The following is a 17056-nucleotide window of genomic DNA, read 5'->3' on the forward strand; positions in this document are numbered from 1 at the left end:
ATGAGGGTGTCTCTGGGAAGAAATAAGTGTTTGAATTAGACTGAGTAAAGAAGACCACTCTCACCAGTGAGGATGGGCATCATCCAATCTGCTGAGGGTCTGAATAGAACAAAAAGGCAGAGGTAGGGCACATTTGCTCTCTCTGCTTGAGCTGGGACATCTGTCATCTCTTGCCCTCAAACATTAATGCTCCTGGTTTTTAGTTCTTTGAACTTAGACACCATCATTTCCCAGATTCTCTGGTCTTTAGATTTGGACTGAATTACACCACCAGCTTTCCCTGTTCTCCAGCTTGCAGACAGTAGATGCTGGGATTTCCTGACCTCCATAATTGGGTGAATCAATTCCTATAATAAATGTCTCTCTCTCCCTATTTATATATATATTATATATATATGATATATGATACATATGATATATATCCTATTGCTTCTTTTTCTCTGGAGAACCCTGAATATTTGATTCTTCTCTTTTAAAAAACTTCAGTTAAGTCCAAGTCAATTAATATTTACTATTCACTTGCCACATGCTATATACAAAGAGATAATCCTGTGTTGAGACTAGTGGGATAATAAGAGTAAAGTGGAAAAAGGCAGGAGAGATATTTGGGTCCAGTGAGCTATTTAAGCAAAAACATCTAGCTGTGGAATGGTCCCATGGCTATGTGGTGAGGCTGTGTATGTGCCAGTGTCCACAGTGGTAGGAGAAGTAGTGTAGCTACAAGCATTTCTTTACTACTGGAGGGTGAAATGTGCTGTGGGTATTGCTGGGAGATAATGCTATGTAGTTGGTCTATGTTTTAAAAAGAAACTTAAATTCAATATAAATGAAAGTCTTACGCTAGGGAGAAATTTTAGAAGTAGGAAGACATAGTTAACTTGTTATTGAGTTCACAGGATTAATCATTTCTATATCTCACAACAAAAAATGTTTAACAATACAAACATTGTCAAAGTAACACATATTTATTTTTTAGTCTCCAAATAAACATAAAAAAGCCTTTAGATTTAAATTTTTTCTCAGCTTTTCTTTGGAGTTTTCTTTTCCTCCGCACATAGTAATAAGTGAAAAGGGCCATCAAGAGACAAAAGTGAAGGCTTTCAAAGAAAAATCTATTCCTTAAATTGAAAGATAAGGTAATAAAATTTCTATGTGGAAAAAAACTGTCAACCTCATAGATCTGAATGCTTTGTAGACTTTCCAAATGTGTGTAAGTTCTGCACAATTCAATAGTTTTTTACTCTATGCAAAAAAGAAAAACGTAGTACCAACAAAGCTAAAGCAAGTACTATATCTTACTTCTTAAAGCAATTTTTGTTTCCTGTAAAGGTGCTTAGATGAAATATTGCATACTAGCTTTTCATCAAAGATACATGACCACTACCAATTGAAATCTGAAGCTAAAATCTGTGTTTCCAAAAATTTCCAATTACGAGGAGAATCAACCACTAGAAAGAGATCCTGAGGGCTTAATATTCTCTTAGCTGAACAATTTTTGTATTCTACATGATCATAGACACTTCATACTAAATTTATTTTTATTTATTTACATTTTAGTACCAAATTAATTATAAGTATCCTATGTAAAACTAGGAAATTTTCCATATTCTAGAAATTTTAACTCTAAGAAACATGAGCATAATATCTACGTCTGAACCATCTATCCTTCATAGTTACTTAACAATGGGCCCCTAATAAATAGTGAAAGAATGATCCTCTTGAAACTTATGTCTTTCTTATTGTAAAAATATTTTCCCTTAGATCCTACTTCCCCTTGAAGTTACAATTGTTCTTCTTTCATTTAATCCACAGCCAAACAGTCAGAAAGGAATCTATAGTCTTCTCTACTTTCTTACCTTTCACTTTTCCAACTATAATCTGGTTGCTGTCATGTAGCACTTTCAAAACATCTCTCATAATGGCCATCTAATTGCAAAATTCAATAAACCACTTAGAATTCTTATCCTTTTTGTACTATCTGGAGTTGATATTCTTGGACACGCTCTATTCCTTTGACTTGGAGGAACCTACACTTTGACAAGTCCCCTCCAAATTCTATTTCTTCTCATTTTTTTGTTGCTTCTTCCATAATACAGTATTAAACATTGGTGTCGCCTAGAATTCCATCCTCAATTCTCCAGTCTTCTTTCTCTAAACCCACTCTTGTGTCATGCATAAAATGTACCTCACAAACTGGCCCAAACACATCTCTTTAATCTCCCCCCAACCTCCCATTATATCACATAGCCTGTGTTCTACTCTAAACAACGTTCACCTTCTACTTTCAGACCTATTCTCTCACTGTGCTATTCCTCTTTCAAGAAAGGTTTTCAGCCATTTCTAAACTTTTTTTTCAAAATACTTTAAAAATATCACTTCACCTATAAAACCTTTCTCTCTCCCACTAGTAATCATTAACTGATCTCTATTCAGTTGTTTTCCCACAACACTTTGGTCATATTTCTGTATAGCAATTATCAAATGGTATTTTAAATTTTAAAAATCCATTCATCTACCCCAAATGAATTTTAAGCCCTTTAAAAGTAAAAACCTTATTGGAGTTAGTCAGCACAAAAGAAAGCAGTATGGAGTAAGAGTTATAACCAGGGCAAGGACTTTAGAATCAAACAGTTATTTGCTAAATCAGTTTTAGCTGTTATTAATTCTCCTTCTGAATATACACAGGGCCTCACTCATCATAGGTTATCAATACATATTTGATGAACGAAATAATGAGTGAATAACAGAATATCATTATCTCTTCTACGATTCTTTCATGGCTTAAATGATTTGAGGAATTCAGTAAGCATTACTCCTACCATCAGAATAAATTTTAGGGTGTAGAAAACCAAAGCACAGACAAAAGTTCCATTAAGCCCAAAGCAGATAGAAATAAAGATACACAAAAGTAAAAGGTGTTTGCTCTGAACCTCTCTGATTAACATATTTTTCCTGGTTGATTTTAATCCAAGGCTGATTATACCTTACAAGGTCAGGTGCCTCTGATGATACATGGTAAGAGTGAAAAGTGGAACAGAACATTACTGTGGAATGTTATGCCCACAAGAAATATTAATTCTGGTGACACAAGGTCATTCTCTAGACAGGTCATGTTCCTGAGACCTATTTATGGAGGGAGGTGGTGCTGAAATGTCATGTATACTTTGCCTGGGAATTGTGAGAAAGGGACAAGAAATACAAAGACTGGGCCCCAGAGCAGGCATTACTGGGGTCCTAAAAATGAGATAACACAAGTACGTAGATCAAAGTTCGGCCAAGGATCACCCTGACCTTACTAACACTGAACTCACCGTGAATCCATCATTTTTCACCTGAAGTGCTGCCAGACCTTTTGGTGTGGGATCCCTGCAGCTGATCTCCAGGCCTTTCTTCCACATGCCACTAAGTGTCACCTTTGAAAGCAAACGCCTTCAGCTTTGCCTCAAATCACTTTGGCTATACATTCTTTTCAGGATCCTATGGAATCCCCTAACTTTGGCATAAGTCGGGTTCCAATTTATCCTCCCAGTTTTAAATCCTTACCCCCCTCCCCAACTCTCCAGTCACCCTTCATTCTAGCTGTATTAAACCACTCCCAGAGAGGCCACTAAGTCTCACATCCATGTCTCTTCTGATGTTATTCTTTCTTTTCAGAATGTTCTTCCCGACCTCACTGAACTACCTGAACTACACGGCCAACACGAGGTTGCCTTTTCTGTAAAGTCTTCTGCGTATTCCTATCTCCCATTCTAAACAAATCACCTGCCCTGTTAAAACTCCACTGCCCTCTCTTTTTTCCTGTGTTCACACCTGCATTAATACAGGTTAATTAGTTGCTTATGAATTGTTAAACCCACTAATTAGTGAGCTCCTTGATGTTTGGGTTAAATTTCATTCATCGTCACTTGTCTAGGATTTAGCACTCTTTCAGGGTCTTATAAATATTTGCTGAATGACTGGAGAAATTTAGGTTGGAGGCAAGGTAGAGGTAAAACTAAAGAAGGGTCCCCTCTCTGTCTTCAGCTGCATAAGGCACTAAATCTGAGTATGAACTAAGAAGGGAATCAATTTCTTAACAGGTCAGTTTATATACACTTTATAGACTGACATTTAAAGGAGTATTTCTGGATTATTTTATGTAGGAACATTGGTTTTACATATTCAAATATCTTTTAGAAAAAAAGACTATCAGTTTTTCCTATGTGATTATTTTAATCACTTCCCATACTTTTACAATTACTGTGTAAAGAATGACATTTTCTTGAATAACAAAATAGATCATTATGAACAAAATTGTAGAGTTTTGGAAATGAAATATCTGAATTTTAATATAATTGTGCATTAAAACCATTACTAAATACTCTGAGACACCACCATGAGCTATTATTGGGTGCCAATCAGGGTTTCTGTTTATGACATGGAGTATTAAAGAGGATGTCAGATATGATCCATCTCTAAAGCTCAAATGCAAGATGCAAAAATAACTTCCATTGTTATGAAGGTTGACAGCTACCCCAAAGGTGATCCCTGAGATTTCACAGAGGAAAAGAATGTATTTGTTATGAGCAAATTGAATCAAGAAAGAATGATTTGAAGTGAAGTTTCTGGAATATTTTAGCATATACCTATTTCTTCTGTTAAGAAGTCTTACTGATTAAGGTAAGACAGTTCCACTGAAATCTTGGGAGCCAAAATAATGTATTTTATCAGTACTTGAAATGAAAAGTCAGTTACTAAATAAAAGACACTTCCAATTATAGTATCCCATATAGTAATAAAGTCTAAAAACACCTGCTTCTGTCCTCTAATTAAAAGCCACTGTTCCAGCAAATGTATTTTTATGAGACAGTTCCACGAGCTTTTTCATTCCCTCCATTATATATCTAGACAATCTACCTAACTGTGGTGCATACACTTGTCGGCGAGCAGAGCAAAGGTTAAGTGTGTATGACACAGATGAGCCCCGAGATTAAGTATATACTGTGAAAAGCATGTGGATGTTCATGATTTAAACCAATGAACTGTGGCCTGAAATGATGTCACACAAAGCTTAGCGGTAAGCGGAAGGTTAAACCTACTTGCATCTCGGCTCATTAAACGCAGTTAAAGTGCAAATCCCCTCATTCTGACAGTAGTGATCACAAGGGTTCTCTTTCTGGTCACAGCGCTGACTTTTAAACCCAACAGAGCATCTGCAGAATTTCAGTAAAATACAGCTAAATAAAGCATCTGACTTTTTTTTTTTTTCAAATGTTTCAAATTCATTTCATACAGAAATAGTAACATATGAACAAAATTTTTCTCAGGTATGCTCACTTATTTCTTATATACACACTCATCATAGGCTCTTCTGAGAAGGTGGGGAACAGAATGCAGATATGGATCATGTGTGGGCACCATCCTTCTGGTCAAGCAGTGATAAAAGAAAACTCCAAATAGAGATCACATAGGCTGAATGGTCTTATTTCAAGCTTTCCATTATGGACAATCAGGTATTTGAAAAGGGAATATATTAAATTCCAGATTTTCTCAGAAGCAGAGAATCTACAATACTTTCCAAACATTTAGAAACCCAGATTCGAGGTAATGTATTTCAAAAGAGACAAGGGCTTAATAGGTTTACATAATACAACACTCAAAACCTGATACAAAAATCAAATAGTATTATACTTTTGAAAAGATACCTCACATACTTTGAAAAGAATGGCCCTAAGTACCAAAGTATTTATAAATATGATTATGTCTGGGTTTCACATATCCATTGTAAATAAGGTCAATTAAATTAGAACAATTTTTACTGGCATTTCCAAGTTCAAAGATCTCTGAATGCTTGAAATGGGTATGATGCTAAGAAGTGAATCAGCTTTTCCACATGAAATCACTGGCAAATTGATGAGGGAGGAGATTCTGTAGTACAGGAGCCAATGAGGAACAATACTTGATCAGAGATGACCACGAAACATTCATTTAAAATATGTTATGCCAAGAAAGGAGAACAATAGAGCATGGATTCCATGTACATCTAAAGTTGTTATCATAAAATGCCCACAACGTTATAAAATACTCACAGACACACAGGTACATTTGTCTCTGGGTCCAGCTGGCACGTGCCACCATTGTAACAGTAGCCATCACATAGCTGGCAGCTAGAGTCAATCTTTCCATTAGTGCAGCTGCAGCAACGAAGAAAAAAAATTTCATTGTTTCTGGCGTGATTATTGTTGAGAGCTGACACAAATTCTCTAACGATGAGAATATTCATCATAGAAGACTAATGCAGTGGCTGGCTAAAAGTAGGTTTTCAGAGAGAGAGACTTGCTGGAGGCAAAGATTTTTTTAAATAGAATGATGACAAATAAAATTTTTCTTTTGGTAATTTTCAACCCATTCGTTTAATATAAAAATTTAATATAGCTAGATATAGGTGTGAAAAAATATACTCTAGTGTCTATCACTTACACTTCAGGGAGACATTAGCATCAGTATCATATTCCCTTTTCATATTACCAGAGTTTGGTGACATTTTTATTATTTATAAACCACATTATTAAATACTCCGGAAGCAAATGCTTCAGCTATTCCTTCTAAACTGGAAAGTCTGGTCCAAAGAACTGTTATGAGTTTTTTTTTTTTTTTTTTTTTTTTTTTTTTGCGGTACGTGGGCCTCTCACCGCTATGGCCTCTCCCGTTGCAGAGCACAGGCTCCGGATGCGCAGGCTCAGCGGCCGTGGCTCACGGGCCCAGCCGCTCCGCGGCATGTGGGATCTTCCCAGACCGGGGCACGAACCCGTGTCCCCTGCATCGGCAAGCGGACTCTCAACCACTGCGCCACCAGGGACGCCCTGTTATGAGTTTTAGACTCCACATTTTGTACGAAAGCATAGAACTATTCTGTGGTCACTTTTACCCCACTGTTTCTCCCTGAATATGTACTATAATTAGTGTCAAACTCTTTTTATTCTAAAGGAAAAAATGTAACAGTTCATTGCAAAAACAAACAGTAATATTATAGGAACAATATGGCAACAAAGTAATGAGGTAGGCCTTCTTGGAAAATTTTTGGAAATGCTTCTAATTTATAGTACATTACCTGTCTGGGATAAGAATAAGCACTGTGGCTATTGCTACATGGGAAAAACAAGCATAATGATAAGAGGAAAATTACAGAAATTTCTTACTTGCCATGTTATATTTTTAAATAAATAAATGAATAAATAAATACTATTAGATCAGATATTGAAAACTGTTGGTGGAACAGAGAAAAGTACATTGACATTCCAAATTATTATTCTCATACTTCTATGAGAAGTATGGTAATAGAATCATATAAGCCCTGGCCCAGATCAGAATTAAAATGGATCATGTCAATATTCCGATTATGAGATCATGTTAGTACTAAGTGCTATGAAGTAATCAATGGTATCACAATAAATCTGGACATAACCTTGATAAAGAAATCAGGCTGCAATGTCATTGATTGATCACTTTGATCCTCTTCATGGTGGGTACCTATTGCAGTATATCCATCAAAGAGTAATTCCCAATGATAGGTTAGATATTTTAAATAATTGGTTAGCAATCCCATAGTTTATTTATTCTGTGCATATTTATTTGGTCTTTTGTGGGTGGTAGGGCTGCTGGAAATGCACTGAACTGCTTACACTTTCCCAGAAGTTTAATTTAAAGATTTTTTTTAAGAACCTGGATTTAAAAATCACATTTTTTTTCAGATAAACAAGAAGCAGTGAGTCAATTATGTACCAGATATGAAATGGAGACACGTGAAAGTGGAACTAAACATGGGGAAGATGGTAGTGGTTTAAAGTTTCCAAGATTTAACAAAGAATATCACATTCTTTATAATCTCTAGAGCCATACGAATATGGATGCAAAGTGAGTCAAGTACATATTTAATGGTAGTGGTGTCTGATATGTTAAATGGATCTGGGAGACTTTTCCTTGCTCTCTTCGCCCAGCCTCCTTGAAAATCGAAGAGCAGAAAGTTATAGTTTCATGTTCAATCAAAGGGACAACATCAAAGAGAAAAATTAGCTCATCATACATTAAAGAATTTTACACAAAAAGATAACTATACACCAAATATCATCTCTTAAAAGAGAAAAATATTCTAATTATGGATTGCTTTTAAACTTCTTCTTCCAAGAGTTATAAGAGATGTTGCCCTGTTCTTCTAAAGGTTTTGTTTGAATCCTAAACTTTAGACAGAACTTTGTAGATATTTCAAATGTGAAATACAAGTTATACAAATCATTGTAATACATCAAAGAGTACAACTTATATTTTAATGTAGGTTTTCATAATTTCATTTCTTAGAAATGTTACATGTGTGTGCATGCAGACACACTTTGTAATTAGCAGTTGTCCAGTAAAGAGAAAGAATTCTCATAACAATTTGACATCACAGTGGTTTTAGGCTATTCAAAATTATGATAAAGACTTTCTTCAACAATATTTACTGAGGAAGAGAGAAAAATACACAATTAGCTCTGTTTCAAAGATTATACTCATTATAATTGACAGAGCATCTATTCTTTACTGTAGTTGACAGCTCATAGGCTGTTCATTAGAAATACATGACTCTTTGGAATCACAAGTATACATGCAGCTTGAATTTTCCCATTTCAGTAAAAAAATATTTAACTCAGTTGTGATTTTGTTTTAGTATCAGTTCTTTACCCATGAAATAGAAATTGCTGCAAGCTTTAGTTAATGCTAAGATGAAAAGTATCATAGAAATGAAAACAAACTTATCTAAAAGTTTCAAAATACCCAGAGCCCTGTTTGTACTATCATGTTCATAGGTTATTATAGCCTATCTGATAAATCAAATATTATACTCTTATCTTTAAACTTCCACTATCAACTCACTGCTAGCAACTATTATTTATCCATTCTTACATATAGTTTTCCAGAAAGATCTTTTAAGAGTCAAGAACTATAATGTTGGACCTTCAAAAGCCTACTCAGGCTATGAGGTTCTAGTGTTTCTAGGTTGTTGAAGCCAGTATTCTCTGTAAAGGAGGCAGTACTGAGGGTCCTAAGAGTTCAGCCCTTCATTCCTCACATGGAACTGCCCTGTGTGATGGAAACAGGGTGTGTGTCTCTGCATGAGCTTCTCCAAGATAAACTGGGTTGCAAACTATGGCTCATAGCCTTTCTTATATGATGGTCCATGATTCCCTGTGTGACTGGGATGGGGCTGTGAAAAAGATTCTACAGTGCATTCCTGACATGGTACACTGGACATAAAAAAAGATGTATGCTCAGTAATTAAAATCAAGTTCTGTCATGCTAAAGTTTCATCACAAAAAACTGATGAGCTTAATGAGCAAACATGATTTTGGTAGTTTATATGAAAATGCATTTTGCTTTTATGTACTTATCAAAGGCATATATTATAATTAGTCATATTTTAAATTACTTTAGTTAAAAATAATGTACTTTCAAAGGACACAATTTGAGGGCTTAAGTAAAAGTCATTTATAGTGATAACACAAATCATACATGGAGTAATTCTAAAATAAGAGTAAATAATAAAGAAAAAAACTGTTGATGCTGTCTGTAATAAAATTTTATGGGGCCTTGTTTGGCAGAGCAACACAACTCAGGGCTGGCATCCTGGCAGAGCTGTCTTGGTGGAAGCTGTGATGTGAACCCTTTAAGGTGTGCTTTCCTATCGCATATGCTCATTTATTATACTACTAGGGCAAGTGATAGAGTCCAGTCCTTTATAAGCCCATTTTTTGAAAAACCTGTTAAAAGAAGTTCAGAGTGAGAAGTGATCTCTAACCCCAGTGGTGTAAATTTGTTTCATGCTACAAACTGAATTGCATTACTCTTTAGCTGCAAAGTTCTGTTTTCCATTCACTTGATCTCAAAGCCAAAGAGCAAAAGGCAATGTAATCAAAATCTAACTTGGACATTTTTGTTGTAGTTACTTCCAAGGAAACATTATTCCTTCTACTTATTTTGTAAAATAATTTTCAAAGTCAGATAAAAAGATTAAGTTTTATTTCCATTAGATAGGTCTTTTGCTTCTTCCCCAAAGGATCATTTTGTAAAATCAGAAAGGCAAACACTCATTGTTGATAATAATGATGAAACAATTAAAAGCCTGAGCTATTCTAATTTAGAAGTATTACATATAGCTTTTCGAAGGTATGTTGCATTTCACTTTTACTTGCTTACTCTTAGGAATATTCTATATAGGCAATGACCTGACCACATCATTTCATGATAAATGTTCATATTACCCAGATGTATATAATAGCTTTTTAATAAGTTTTGGTTTAATCAAAATGAACTGAACTCTATCTCTAGCCAAAAAAGAAAGAGAGAGAGAGAGAGAGAGAGAGAGAGAGAGAGAGAGAGAGAGAGAGAGAGAGAGAGAGAGAGAATGGAATGGTCGCCATATTGAATTTTAGAATAAAAATAATTTACATTGTTTTCACTGTTTATTTCTGGATTGCTATGTCCTTTTGGGTTCAAATGTTTTTATAAAGTAAGCTAGCTGTCTACTTACTTGCAAGATATATCTTCACTGTCTTTATTTATAATGCAATGTCCCCCATGGCACCTTATACATTTGTCAACCTCGCATTTTGGTCCTTCGTAGCGTGTTGGACAGACACATTCCACACTTCCGTCATCCCCAATGGTACAGGATTCAGAATTCACACAGTAGTGATGACACACATCTAGAAAGAATGCACAACATAGAAATGAAATTTCTTGAAATATTTCAAGATATTTTTCTTTTTCTTTTTTTTTTGCAGTACGCGGGCCTCTCACTGTTGTGGCCTCTCCCGCTGCGGAGCACAGGCTCCGGACGCGCAGGCTCAGCGGCCATGGCTCACGGGCCCAGCCGCTCCGTGGCATGTGGGATCTTCCCAGACCGGGGCACGAACCCGTGTCCCCTGCATTGGCAGGCGGATTCTCAACCACTGCGCCACCAGGGAAGCCCAAGATATTTTTCTTGAGTCACAATAAATGTTACCTTTCACTTAATATTTTTAAATGGTCAGAGAATAGGTAGATTAATTCACAAAAGCAGCATGTAACTGCATGTAACCAGAATTCTTTAATAATGCCATTGGTTCCTCTTTTTGCCTGAGTTAGGCATCATTTCATCTTTCTAAGAGGAGATGGGTTATATTGATATAATACTAAGTGACAAACTCTTTTGGTTCTGAGTTTTTAAGTTTAAGTTCACAAGTTTCCTTAGCTTTCCTTTTAATGAGCAATATTACTGTTATTCTGAAATGAACAGAAATGCTCAAGATTTCTTTAGATGTCATTTATCTTTGTCCCTCTTCGCATCTCTTTTCATCCAGAGAACAGGGTAGTGAGTGGTGAGTAGGGGAATCCTACCTCTTCACTAGCTTTTGGTGTGGTGGAAAGAAGCCTCCCTCTATGAGCCAGAACAGGCCCAGTATTTCCAAATGCCTGGGCAGGTAAGCAGACAGGAGGTGTGCCTCTCATGGAACCCTAATAGAAAGGTAGACTGGAAAACTAACTGATCCAGCATGGGTAGAAAGTGATAACAGAAGTCTAGACTATTGCCCTCTCCTAGGTGAGGACCTAACCTCCCCATCAGTCAGAGGGAAAACCTCCCTGTAGCTGAGCCCTTTACTTTGGAAGATGTTTCTTACTGAGCGCTACAGACAATTTTCTCAACCACGAAGGAAGTCTTCCTCAAATATTTCTATACCTCTTGAACGTCAGTAATAAAACAAAGACCATTTAATAATATAAGAACCACAATGGCTTTGCAATTAGATATTCTGCCTGTCTTTTGAAAAACAAGTTTATATGTCTGTTGACATATCAATGTATTCGAATTTACCATATTCAAAATATTGAAATTTATGGTACAAATAATCGTAAGCAGAAGAACTGGTCAAATTGATCCCAGACGTTGTGTTTGGAGCTGCAATTTCATTTTAGCTATCTAACCATGAAGCAATGTTAAATGAGATTAGCTGAGATAAAAATCACAATTTATAAACTTTAACCTGCAATAAGACAGTTATGATAAGTGAGAAAAATTAAAACATAATTTATAATTTTCATGTTTGTGTATCTATCTAACTGCTTATTAAATCAGACAGAAATTAAATTTACTGACAGGCTTGCTTCATATTTATGGAAATTTATTTCAAGCATTCTTCTGCTTGCTGTTGCTTTATGCCAAGTGCCCTTGTTGCAATTCCACGCTGAAGCTTATTACTAAGGGTCTTGGCTGTATGTAAGGAAAGCAGCACTTTCGAAAGGTGAGAGACATGGAGATCTAAAAATTAAGTCAGTGTTGAGTTGGCAGAGTGAAAACAGCCTGAAGGTGTTAGTGCGCCACGGCTGGCCGGGAGGGAGTTCGGGAGAAGTCTGAAGCTGCCGAAGAGGCAAGTGACCTTTTCTTCCCTCTGATTCCTGGGCGTGAGGAGAGGGGATTAAGAGCACCTCGTAAAGGAGCTCCAGAAACGGGCGCAGAGCAGCCGAAGAGATAAGAGACTTTTTCTTGCCTCTTTGCTTCCTTGGGCGCGAGGAGAGGGGATTAAGAGCACCGTGTAAAGGAGCTCCAGAAACGGGCGTGAGCCGCGGCTGTCGACACAGACAGTAGAGACGGGTGTGGGACACTAAGGTTGCTGCTGCCACCACCAAGAGGCCTGTGTGTGAGCACAGGTCACTCTCCACACCGGCCCTCCCGGGAGCCCGTGCAGCCCGCCACTGCCGGGGTCCCGGGATCCAGGGACAGCTTCCCCGGTAGAATGTGCGGTGCGCCTCGGGCCGGTGCAGCGTCGCGGTGGCACTCGCCCCGCCCCCGTGCCACTCCTTCCCCCCAGCCTGAGTGAGCCGGAGCCCCCCAATCAGCTGCTCCTTTAACCCCGTTCTGTCTGAGCAAAGGGCAGAGGCCCTCAGACGACCTACACGCAGAGGCGGGACCAAGTCCAAAGCTGAACCCCAGGAGCTGTGCCAACAGAGAGGAGAGGGGGACGTCTCTCCCAGCAGCCTCAGAAGCGGCGGATTAAAGCTCCACAATCAACTTGAAGTGCCCTGCATCTGTGGAAAACCTGAATAGACAGCGAAATATCCCAAGTTGAGGAGGTGGACTCTGGGAGCAAGATATACTATTATTTTCCCCCTTTTTTCTTTTTGTGAGTGTGTATGTGTGTGCTGCTGTGTGCGATTTTGTCTGTATAGCTTTGCTTTCACCATTTGTCCTAGGGTTAGACTGACCCGTTTTTCTGTTTTTTTTTTTAATATAAATTTTTCTTATTAATAATTATTTTTTATTTTAATAACTATACTTTATTCTACTTTGTCTTCTCCCTTTCTTTCTTCCTTCTTTTCTTCCCTCCTTCCCTCCCTTCTTCCTTCCTTCCCCGCTTCTTTCCTCCCTTCCTTCCTCCCTTCCTCTCTTCCTTCCTCCCTTTCCTCCTCTCCACCTTCCTTCCTTCCTTGCTTTCGTCCTTCCTTCATTTCTTCCTTCCTTTCTTCTTTCCTTCCCTCTCTCCCTCCTTCCTTCCTTCCTCCCTTTTCTTTCCTTTCTATTTTTTCTCCCTTTTATTTTGAGCCGTGTGGATTAAAGGCTCTTGGCGCCCCAGCGAGGCACCAGGCCTGTGTCTCTGAGGTGGGAGAACCAACCTCAAGACACTAGTCCACAAGAGACCTCCGAGCTCCACGTAATATCAGATGGCGAAAATCTCCCAGAGATCTCCATCTCAACACCAAGACCCAGCTTCACTCAAGGACCAGCAACGAACAGTGCTGGACACCCTATTCCCAACAAAGAGCAAGACAGGTCTATAGCCCCATCCATTAGCAGAGATGCTGCCTAAAATCATAATAAGGCTACCAACATCCCCAAACACACCACCAGACGTGGACCTGCCCACCAGAAAGACAAGATCCAGCCTCATCCACGAGAACAGAGGCACTAGACCCCCAACCAGGGAACCTACTCAACCCACTGAACCAACCTTACCCACTGGGGACAGCCACCAAAAACAACGGGAACTACGAACCTGCAGCGTGCAAAAAGGAGACCCCAAACACAGTAAGATAAGCGAAATGAGAAGACAGAAAAACACACAACAGATGAAGGAGCAAGATGAAAAGACACCAGACCTAACAAATGAAGAGGAAATAGGCAGTCTACCTGAAAAAGAATTCAGAATAATGATAGTAAAGATGATTCAAAATCTTGGAAATAGAATAGACAAATTGCAAGAAACAGTTAACAAGGACCTAGAAGAAATAAAGAGGAAGCAAGCAACGATGAGCAACACAATAAATGAAATGAAAAATACTCTAGATGGGATCAATAGCAGAATAACTGAGGCAGAAGGATGGATAAGTGACCTGGAAGATAAAATAGTGGAAATAACTAATGCAGAGCAGAAGAAAGAAAAAAGAATGAAAAGAACTGAGGACAGTCTCAGAGACCTCTGGGACAACATTAAATGCACCAACATTCGAATTATAGGGGTCCCAGAAGAAGAAGAGAAAAAGAAAGGGACTGAGAAAATATTTGAAGAGATTATAGTTGAAAACTTCCCTAATATAGGAAAGGAAATAGTCAATCAAGTCCAGGAAGCACAGAGAGTCCCATACAGGATAAACCCAAAGAGAAACACGCCAAGACACATACTAAACAAACTGTCAAAAATTAAATACAAAGAAAACATATTAAAAGCAGCAAGGGAAAAATAACACACAAGGGAATCCCCATAAGGTTAACAGCTGATCTTTCAGCAGAAACTCTACAAGCCAGAAGAGAGTGGCAGGACATATTTAAAGTGATGAAGGAACAAAACCTACAACAAAGATTACTCTACCCAGCAAGGATCTCATTCAGATTTGATGGAGAAATTAAAACCTTTACAGACAAGCAAAAGCTGAGAGAGTTCAGCACCACCAAACCAGCTCTACAACAAATCCTAAAGGAACTTCTCTAGGCAAGAAACACAAGAGAAGGAAAAGACCTACAAGAACAACCCGAAACAATTAAGTAAATGGTAATAGGAACATACATATCGATAATTACCTTAAATGTAAATGGATTAAATGCTCCCACCAAAAGACACAGACTGGCTGAATGGATACAAAAACATGCTGTCTACAAGAGACCCACTTCAAACCTAGGGACACATACAGACTGAAAGTGAGGGGATGGAAAAAGATATTCCATGCAAATGGAAATCAGAAGAAAGCTGGAGTAGCAATTATCATATCAGACAAAATAGACTTTAAAATAAAGTCTATTACAAGAGACAAAGAAGGACACTACATAATGATCAAGGGATCGATCCATGAAGAAAATATAACAATTGTAAATATTTATGCACCCAACATAGGAGCACCTCAATACATAAGGCAAATACTAACAGCCTTAAAAGGGGAAATCGACAGTAACACAATTATAGTAGGGTACTTTAACACCCCACTTTCACCAATGGACAGATCATCCAAAATGAAAATAAATAAGGAAACACAAGCTTTAAATGATACATTACACAAGATGGACTTAATTGATATTTATAGGACATTCCATCCCAAAACAACAGAATACACATTTTTCTCAAGTGCTCATGGAACATTCTCCAGGATCGATCATATATTGGGTCCCAAATCTAGCCTTGGCAAATTTAAGAAAATTGAAATCGTATCAAGTATCTTTTCCGACCACAATGCTATGAGACTAGATATCAATTACAGGAAAAGATCTGTAAAAAATACAAACACATGGAGGCTGAACAATACACTACTTAATAACGAAGTGATCACTGAAGAAATCAAGGAGGAAATCAAAAAATACTTAGAAACAAATGACAATGGAGGCACAACGACCCAAAACCTATGGGATACAGCAAAAGCAGTACTAAGAGGGAAGTTTATAGCAATACAATCCTACCTTAAGAAACAGGAAACATCTCGAATAAACAACCTAACTTTACAATTAAAGCAATTAGAGAAAGAACAAAAAAACCCCAAATTTAGCAGAAGGAAAGAAATTATAAAGATCAGATCAGAAATAAATGAAAAAGAAGTGAAGGAAACAATAGCAAAGATCAATAAAACTAAACGTTGGTTCTTTGAGAAGATAAATAAAATTGATAAACCATTAGCCAGACTCATCAAGAATAAAAGGGAGAAGACTCAAATCAATAGAATTAGAAATGAAAAAGAAGATGTAACAACGGACACTGCAGAAATACAAAAGATTATTAAAGATTACTACAAGCAACTTTATGCCAATAAAATGGACAACCTGGAAGAAATGGACAAATTCTTAGAAATGCACAACCTGCCGAGACTGAACCAGGAAGAAATAGAAAATATGAACAGACCAATCACAAGCACTGAAATTGAAACTGTGATTAAAAATCTTCCAACAAACAAAAGCCCAGGACCAGATGGCTTCACAGGCGAATTCTATCAAACATTTAGAGAAGAGCTAACACCTATCCTTCTCAAACTCTTCCAAAAGATAGCAGAGGGAGGAACACTCCCAAACTCATTCTATGAAGCCACCATCACCCTGATACCAAAACCAGACAAAGACGTCACAAAGAAAGAAAACTACAGGCCAATATCACTGATGAACATAGATGCAAAAATCCTCAACAAAATATTAGCAAACAGAATCCAACAGCACATTAAAAGGATCATACACCATGATCAAGTGGGGTTTATTCCAGGAATGCAAGGATTCTTCAATATACGCAAATCAATCAACGTGATACACCATATCAACAAACTGAAAGAGAAAAACCATATGATCATCTCAATAGATGCAGAGAAAGCTTTTGACAAAATTCAACACCCATTTATGATAAAAACCCTGCAGAAAGTAGGCATACAGGGAACTTTCCTCAACATAATAAAGGCCATATATGAAAAACCCACAGCCAGCATTGTTCTCAATGGTGAAAAACTGAAACCATTTCCACTAAGATCAGGAACAAGACAAGGTTGCTCACTCTCACCACTCTTATTCAACATAGTTTTGGAAGTTCTAGCCACAGCAATCAGAGAA

The 17056-nt window shown here is 37.5% G+C and overlaps 1 protein-coding gene across 7 annotated transcripts in view; it reads right to left on the minus strand.

Moving 5' to 3' along the window:
• The window catches only part of LRP1B (LDL receptor related protein 1B), a 1895525-nt gene that overhangs the window by 29100 nt on the left and 1849369 nt on the right, over positions 1-17056 (minus strand). For 6 of the 7 annotated variants that reach the window (XM_067025948.1, XM_067025945.1, XM_067025949.1 and 3 more), the window contains 3 exons: positions 10544-10718; positions 6069-6173; positions 5079-5192 (listed from right to left, as the gene is read on the minus strand). In XM_067025948.1, the coding sequence (XP_066882049.1) occupies positions 5079-5192; positions 6069-6173; positions 10544-10718 (394 nt within the window). The remainder of the gene's footprint in view (positions 1-5078; positions 5193-6068; positions 6174-10543; positions 10719-17056) is intronic. The other variant, XM_067025946.1, reaches the window with a different exon arrangement.

This window comes from Kogia breviceps, chromosome 2, assembly GCF_026419965.1.
Source record: "Kogia breviceps isolate mKogBre1 chromosome 2, mKogBre1 haplotype 1, whole genome shotgun sequence".
NCBI lineage: Eukaryota > Metazoa > Chordata > Mammalia > Artiodactyla > Physeteridae > Kogia > Kogia breviceps.